The sequence below is a fragment of the Notothenia coriiceps genome, unplaced genomic scaffold (genome assembly GCF_000735185.1).
Source record: "Notothenia coriiceps isolate Sejong01 unplaced genomic scaffold, NC01 NC01_scaffold00020081, whole genome shotgun sequence".
Lineage (NCBI taxonomy): Eukaryota > Metazoa > Chordata > Actinopteri > Perciformes > Nototheniidae > Notothenia > Notothenia coriiceps.
The window spans coordinates 209838-218845 of NW_011352782.1; the positions used below are offsets into that span (position 1 = coordinate 209838).

Consider the following 9008-nt stretch of genomic DNA (forward strand, 5'->3'; position numbering starts at 1 on the left):
ACAGCTTATTCAAGGAAACCGCTATTACATCTCTCTCCCCCGTCCCTTCGCTGCTCTCTCTCTCCCCCCTTCGCTGCTCTCTCTCCCCTCCGGTACACGGCACCGTAAGACTAGTGTGGAGTTGCATTAGGTAACGCTGTGGTGGCTGTATTGCTCCAGCCGTCTCCTTTGTGTTTGTTTGTTTCCCCCTGTCTGTGTTGTTTGTGTGGGCATGGTGGCTGTCACTCCTGGCTCCCGGCTCAACTTCCACTCACCTGCTGCAATCAGCTGTGCACCCTCCCCGACTACACACCTACTTTCCATCAAGCCATTTACAACGGCATATCAATGGAGCCTCCACAACCTTTTTCCGCCAGATCGTCAAGTATCAGCCGTACCTTGCGTCTCCCCTCCGGTCAGCACCGTAGTGTGGAGTTGCATAGGTAACGCGAGATACGGCTGATACTTGCGCATTAGTTTCTGTTATGGATCAGTATCAACAGTCCTGCCAGTAACGTTACTATATTATCAATACTACTTTAGTTATAGCCTGATATATGATTGCTAACTTTACAATGTTGTGATGTGACTGACGTTAGCTAACATGCTAACGCCGGTCACTCACCAAGACAGCTGCTCTGTTCTCCACTGGTTCTCCACACACCAAAGCTCCATTTCTCTCCGATGGCCGTTATTTTTTCAGGCTCATAATTATAATCATATGCATTCGAATATATATTTTCAACCTCTTCTGTGTCAAAACTAGCATTGTGATCCATGTTTATTCATACATTAGACCGGCCGTTCTCCCCCTTGTTTCCCCCATGTTACGTCACACGCGGGAGGTCACGTGCGGAGGCTTTTTTATGCGGAAGTGAAAATGTCTTACTAAAACGACGCCAGATGTCACTGTAGTGTATATTTCTGTATATTTTTGGGAAAATCTAGTGTATTCATCATTTTCCTACACATTCATTCACTGGTGTCTCTAACCTTCAAGTTGCTCTTTAAATGTATGGCTTTTCAGTTATCTGTGGTTTTACCAGAGAAATTGAACCTATAGCCTGCAACACACAGAAGGTGCCACAGAAGGGAACACAGAAATATTATGATTCCAACAGAAATAAACTATTGCTAAAAGTGCTGAACATGTAGTGACATCAGTTTGGGAACTTGTATTTTTTTTAATAACAACTTGTCTCTAATTTATACATTTGAAACAGCAAATAGGATAGATTATAACCAAACATTAAATGTGTCTCAACCTACAGGTATAATTCCCAATGAACAACTCAGTGAGCTTAGTTCATAATGTAATGTTGGAGTGCATGAGAAAGCACGTTGCCATCAAGCCATAGTAATGGATTACTTTTAATGGTACAGTTTTTTGAAAAATGCCTTGACATTTGTATACACATACATAATTTAGTCTCCACAGCCCTCCACCTAAAAAAATACAATACACTGTTTGTCATTTTTGTTATATATTAATTATTAAGTTTTTAAGCTTCTTAGGTAATTTCTTTAAACACAAATGTTATGCAAATACTTGTCTTTTTTCTATTTTAAGGCTAAATAGTTTCTTAAAAAGAGTTGCTTTTCATTTTCGTTATATTTTTGACCTACCAACTTTTTTTTAATTGATTCTGAATCTGACAAAATTGAGGTTTGAGTTAAATCTCCTTTAATAGTCACACATATACACAGTAACATTTAGACTGCGCTCTTAATCTATCAGTGGACGACAGGGAGCAGTGTTGGGGTCCATGCCCAGGAGTCCACATCTGTCCCCCTGCTCTGCAGACAGGATGTGATGCATATGACCACAACCGCCCATCTGCATCCACCCATTGGTGCCACACATTGTTCACTGTAGGGGAAGGCTGCTAACAGTATGAAGGCCTTAGGTAGTAACTAGAAAATTCAGAGAAATGTTGACTGTGTGACTGAAACTTGGGTGCATGTCCCGATGCTAACATTACCCCCGCTGAGTAAGTATTAATAGCATTAGTTGTATTGTTAAGTAAAACAAAGATCTATTAATTTTAGCTCACTTTTAGCTGACTATTTTAACTGTTTATCTATTACACTTTTGGATTCTTGCACCACATTCCTGCATCGTTTCTGAACATCTTTAGATTACCACTGGATTTAGTTAACGACCGACAGGTGTGTTCAAAGATCAAAGAGTTTTTTTCACAGCTCCTCTCACCTCTAGCCGTGATGTCACCCACTCTAAGTCTTTACGAGCTCTCCCATTCATTCCTATGGGGCAAATAATCGCAGTTTTCTGTGATTTGCCCGAAAACGGCTTGGCAAATCTCTTATAAAAGACATAGCAACCCGATCCCGGTCATTCCGCACGTTCTGATGTGTTTTTGTGTGTTTCGTGTCAACGCTGCCAGACGAGTAGCACGACAACATTTGTGGCGGAAGAAGGAGAATAAGATGAGATAAGTATGTTGAATACTATACTGCGTGTGGCTTTGCCAGTCAGACAGAATAAGGTTAGCCAAATGTAAGCTAAATACAATAGCTAATTGTTGTTAAAATATGTATAACGATGGCACATCCCACAATATTTCCCTTACCAAAACAAAGTCCTTTGATTTGCCTAAAAAAATCTAAATCTGTAAATCATGCATGTTGGAATACTGATGATAAGTCAACCTGAAAGGTCTCATATGTAAATATATTGTTATGCTGTGCTAAAAACATATTTGCTAATGAAGCAATCTGATGGAGAACCCTGACATGGACTGATGCTCATTTTTTTTATCTCAAAGAAGGTAAGTCTGGTGATTTCCTTTTAAAGCCGGTGTGAGGGCGCTGAACTGAGGAGAAACAGAGGCCTGTAGCTCATTAAGAACCTGGACAGCCATGTTCAAGGACCGAGGGAACAGTGAGCCACATTCTAGAAAGAGTCCCAGTGCAACCACAACCACAAGCTCTCAGAGTCAAGAGAATTATGCTAACATTGCAAAATAACCTCTGCACACCAAGGTACCATGATGCAGCTCCAGAAAGTGTGTGTGTGTAGGGAGGATACAATGAGCCCCCTGCACACACTGCTGTCAGCTACCTAATGCCTTCATCTCCTTTAATTGCCGTGTGGAAATAGATGCAAAGCCAGTGCTGTTGTGTAATCATACAGTGGCTTGATGGTTTATGATTGACATCCTCTCCAGATTGTTGGGTTGAACAGGGTTCCTATCTAAATTGCTAAATGGATATTTTTCTGTCATTATGTTGATGACACATCTGTCTAAGCTTTTTCCGATTTGGTGTCTGATTTAAGGTTGGGCTGACCTTTGCATCAAGATACTCACATTACATGTTTCTTTGCTAGAGAGAATAGGTCATTAGCATAGCATCCAGATGGCCCACAAGTGACTCAGTAATCTGACATTTGACGTGGCATTTTGTTTCACATCACCCTTCCAAACATCACATCCACATTCACACTTAGGCGAGGCATGCTGAGCTCTCCACAGAACACCTGGAACCCGGTGCTAAGGTTAAAAGACATTTGCAGAACCAATGAGAGAATTAATTTCTAAGAAGTCATTCCGTCAAACAGCTGAGCAGCCAGTTCATAAAATAGCCAGTAGCCTACTGTGGGTGGTTTGTCTGTGTAAGTGGGTGTGTCCACAATCTCTGCTGTTTCTATGTCTGGGGGAGTTATGAACAGAGTAGAGATGAGGCAGTTCTCTCTAACTTAAGAGTAAGATAAAGATAAAAAACCTGGGGAAAGATTGGAGAAAGAAAAGTATGTGAGGGGCCAGTGGTCTGAAAAGAAGAGAGACAGCATCATGGTCCAGTGATCAGCAGCCCTCCACCCCCAGACTCAACCCCCCCATATCTATTAGAGAGCCACCCTCAGCCCTCTGCTCCACTCTCCTCTCCACATCCCTCTCTAAAATAAAACCAACAGCCCTGCCATCCCATTAGCCCTGCCAAGTGGAGCTACTGGAGCTATGAAAGGCCCATAGGAGGTTGGGGGGGGGGTGGGGGGAAGACAGAGTGCACTGTCCATGTGTGCAAAAAGGGTGTGGATGTTCCTGTCCTAGTGGCTCCATCACATCCCTCTGACATGTATCTAGTGACCAACAGTGCTCACATTTAATCCCTAAATGTTAACTGCCAATGTGGATATGTTTCAGATGATATTGTTTTGTAATGCTGCTATTTTTGTTTGTATAGGTAAAGTATGTAATTACAGTATTACTACATCTCATGTCTGCTAACCAGTGAAAACACATTTTCAATTGGTTGGACTGAAAAGCTGTGCCTGAATATGCAGATATCATTATACATTAATAGAAAGCTTTATTAATGAGCCACAAGAGCCGCAGATTGCAACGTTTCTGTGTACAAAAATAAAACCCCAACAGACTATATTGCCAGTAAGTATCGCTCTTTATCTCATAACGCACAATCACCGACAACACCAGAGGTCAAGCAGTCACTTGACATGCCTGTGCAGCTTGACAATAGTCCACAGTCTCAGTAGGGATGGAGGGCAGGAGGTTGAGATGGACTTCATATCCAGTTCATTTTGAAATGTGATAGACAGTGAACCCACCTAGGGATACTGTGACCCTGTGTGTTAAAAGGCAATAACAGATCCATTTTGTTGAAGTAGTGCTTCATGATGTTCCCTCACTATAGAGCCCGGGTGGCTTTGAAGGTAATAATCTTTCCTGAAAATCAAACAGTTTAACAGTCTGGCATTTTCATGTGACGTTATATCTAGGAATGAAAAGCCATTTATTTCAACAGTTGATTGACATACCAACCCACTCCATTTGCGAGCTGTTGAAAAGCTGACTTCCTTTGAGAGGAGGCAGAGGGCGAGGAAGAGGTAGAGGAGGAAGAGGAGGGTCCGTATATCTTAAGCAAAGATAAGCACAGATTTATCTGATGTCTTCTTAAAAATAAAAGAAGTAACATCATCAAAACTGCCTTTATCCATGCCTTTATAGACCAGCCCTCCTCTCCACTGAGATTTGAAGACCACACACACCATGCAGGTTAGCACATTAATTTAGTAAAGTGGGTAACACAGAAAAAGCGACAGTGAAACAGTTCAATACATACTTTCAATGGGAAGGAATTAGAACAGAGGAGTGAAATGAGACCAGTTTGGCTTTAAGGCACAACACAATGAAAAAACAACAATGTGGGACATCTGCAACAAGCATCAAGAGGGACACAATATTCTGGTTTCATTCAGTATGTTCTAGTTTGGTAAGCTTTTTCATGAATTAGACCCATACTCAATGTTTTTTTTTGTTCAAATCAAAAACTGAAGACAGCGGACATCTTCTCTTCACAATGTTTTCCTTGAAGGTGTAACGGTACTTGTATTTATTACCAAATTAGTTTAAATTGTCTCATTTGGATTAATACATTGGGACTTTACATTTCAAAGAGCGACCCCCCCCCACCCAGGGAGTTTTGCAGTGAGACAGATGTTATGTAAAGCAACAAACTGTATGCCTATCCCTAATGTGATTCTCATTTCACAGTGTGACCCTTAGTGAAATTAGGTTGGACACACCCGACCATTAAGAAGCCAGAAGTTGTTCTTTCCAAAACAAATCGTGGTGGTATGGTATTTTACATTTCAATGAGTACATGAGTTAAACAATTAAGGTATTATGTGTTAAGTAGTGATCTTCAGAGGTGTTGTTAGGCATCTCTTTGTTTTACTTTGAACAGAAACAAGCGAATATTGCCTCCTGGTTGCAGCTCTTATTGACCTGACATTGACCTGTGTACCGTTACACCCCAGAAACCATAGTACACACACCGGATTGCACACAGGTAGTCATCACACACAAAGCAGGGCTAAATGTCCAGGGGAAAGTACACATGTTAGGTATAGAGAGGTAGAGGTCAATGGGAAGGCACTGCACTACAATTAACACTGCAGGTGTCAGCTGCCTCCAAACCATCATCAGAGGTTACCCCTGACTAACAGGTTCATAAGAAAAATACAGAAATCAAGGAGAAGTGGTTGGAGGCAACTTTGACCCTTGAACAAAGAACAGCCATCCCTACCATGGTGACTGTGGGAGCGGACCGGCCAATGATTTTCTCCTAGAAAACAAAACCCAGTGGTTAGATTGGCTGCTTGTATGCAACAGAGCAATACAGTGATAATGAGCAACTGTCCGTTAATGTATTCACACTGAAATGTTTGGAGAGGGTTAAAATCATAACCACAGTCTTAGTCATAAGTAAAAAGGTTCATTATGAAAATTGGCATTTGTGACACTCAAACATCTGACAGTAAATATAACCATCCCTTTCAAGCAGAGCCCTATCACAGCAAGAGATATGTGGACACAGGGCTGCTGGAAAGGTCAACAGTTTTAGTGTTCGGATATTGATTCAGATTTTTGGTTAATGCCAACTGACACCATGGTACAAAGCATTCAAATATCTTTCTCTCTTTAACACACAGAAAATGCCATCAAGTGACATGTTGGAATTTCAAGATAAAAATAGTGGATTGGAGTAGGAGGAGAGAAAAATTTGAAGAAGTAAGGAGGGGTGAAAAGTCACTGTTGTTCCACACACCTTGACACCGCAGGACTCCAGCCCTGCGGTACTCTGATCCATCACTATGGATTAACCATCAACTCTTCATTTCGCTGCCTCCCACGCAGCTGTAGGGATGCCTTCCCCAGCTCTGCGTATGAATGATTTTCTCACCAGTTTTGACCTTAAATCCACTGACCAAATAAAGCTTTGTATTTCAGAGAACATTCATGATAAAGTCCTGCCGATGAGCATGAATTGCAGATTTCTCTACATCGGCGTACTGAAAGCAGCCGAATGTTGACATGAAATCCCTTGAGAGAGAAATATGCAAACAGCACATGGCAGTACTAAAATGATAAAGTACATCAAACATCAGTTCCAGCTAAGTGAGTGTAGGTCAGCGCTGCACTGCTACATTGTATATAGTGTGGTTCACAATGTTCCCTTATCTCATGAGCCCTTCTCATTATAACGAAAGCCGACCGGCCATGGAGGCAAAGAGGAGAGCAAGATACAGAATGCCGTTTCAAGATGAAATTGTTTTATTTTCTGCTCACAACATGGCTGCCCTCCACCACACACAACACCCACAAACACAGAATGGCTGCCTTTTATAGGAGCCTCCAACCTTAATTGGCTGGCACGTACCATTCACTGGTTAAATATACACGTCATTAAATGTCTACATTAAACCGTTAACCACCAATAAATACCTACAGACCCAGAATATGTACATAAATAATAAATAAAATAAGTGCAAAGTACTGCTAAACTTCCCCTCTGGTGACTCCCTCCCGTAACGATTTATAGGGTGTGGGCCCCCGGGGAACTCTTTTGCCCAAGCACCCTGGGAGAGAGAGACATGTTGATTTACACGTGAACAAGTCAATCATTTCATTGTATTTACTGAGTGTCACAAATATTTACATTACCACCAATAATACTTCACAATAATACTATCAAATAATTTCTGAATTAATTCGCATTTGAATGCGTATTTATCTATCACTCAGGCGAACGACGAGAGTGAAAGGCCCAGCGAGAGAAAGATCAGCAACAAAACAATCTCCAACAATCACATCTACAAAGGTCTGACGTGTGTTTTTCCAACCCGTGAATATCACTGCGTGCCACTGTTGCACCCCCCTGATGTGAGCTCATTTTGGCAAACTTACAATTTATATAGTTTTTTAACTGATATATTAGTCCATAGGGCTGCTTTAGGGCAAAATCTACTAGAGCACAGTTCAAAGTAATACATCAACTCGTTCACATTTAGAAGATAATCAATCCATCAATTCTTATGCTTGTATGAACGCCCATATTATAATCATTTATGTTAGATTAGATTACTTTATTGTCATTACATAATGCAAGCAGTAACGAAATTAGGAGGGTCTAACCAGAGTGCAAACAGTCAGTTAAATACAGATGTAGCACTTCATTTCAGACTCCAGTTTACAGCTTCCTGCCTACGACCTGCCTAAAACCAGTATAGAGGAATGTTAAGCCCTCCCACTATATTCCAAGAGGGCGTTGCCAGATTTTCAATTTCAGGTTTTAACCAGTTTCATGGACTTTCAGTTGTGTTTTGAAGAGCATTTGAACACATCAATATTTTAGATACTATACTAAAGTATATCTAATCTTGTAATTCAATAATATATAGTCTTTATATATTAAATAATCATAATTATAATGTAAATGTTTACATTGCACTTCTTTATTTGTTATGCTCATACTTTTAGCTTTACAGTTGTTTGCTTTAATATGCAGTATATTTTTTGTATATTTTTGTGTTTGCTTCCTCCTGCTCCCTTTCGGACACATACTGTATGATTTATTATTATTATTAATATGAAGATATTATTAAGATAAGATAAGATGTTACTTTATTGATTGAACATTTAGTTTAGAATGTGCTGTCCCACGGTAATTCAGAAGGCTCACAGGTCACATTCCGACCATTATTTAAAACAATAGGTGCTTTCACACCGTCTACAGTTTGATTTGTATAGAGGGAGCTCTGTCAGTTTTCGAATTAGCCATTTGCTTTCGGGGAGCCCTATTTTTCAGAGCACATCCTGCTACTAAATATGTCACACGCACGCTCTGTTGACTGGCGCAGCAGTGCGGACGCGATCAATTGCTATAAAAACACTCTTCTACTAATACAGACGGTGTCACTATGCCGGCGGATGTGGCCGTTGTTGAAGCCTCTTCAGGCTCCGCATCGGCAGGCCTCTCCCGCGGTGTGGAGCTGTCAAGCTCGACCCTAACGCCGCTTACAGCCGGCCAACTAAAAGTTGTTTTCCGTTCACGTTGTCATTTTTAGACTCCTTCGCTTCTTTGCTTGTGAATCCAAAAGCTGTGACGCTTGGCTGTTTTCGTTTTGCCATATTTTTTATTACAAAGCCAGGGTTAAAAAAATATCAATATGAACATTTCAAATACCGCGCCGACATCACCGCCATAAA

The 9008-nt window shown here is 41.0% G+C and overlaps 1 protein-coding gene across 1 annotated transcript in view; it reads right to left on the reverse strand.

The window, feature by feature from the left end:
• The window catches only part of LOC104952511 (protein shisa-6 homolog), a 65845-nt gene that overhangs the window by 21080 nt on the left and 35757 nt on the right, over positions 1–9008 (reverse strand). Inside the window, exon 3 of the mRNA XM_010779348.1 lies at positions 6046–6084. Coding sequence (XP_010777650.1) covers positions 6046–6084 — 39 coding nt within the window. The remainder of the gene's footprint in view (positions 1–6045; positions 6085–9008) is intronic.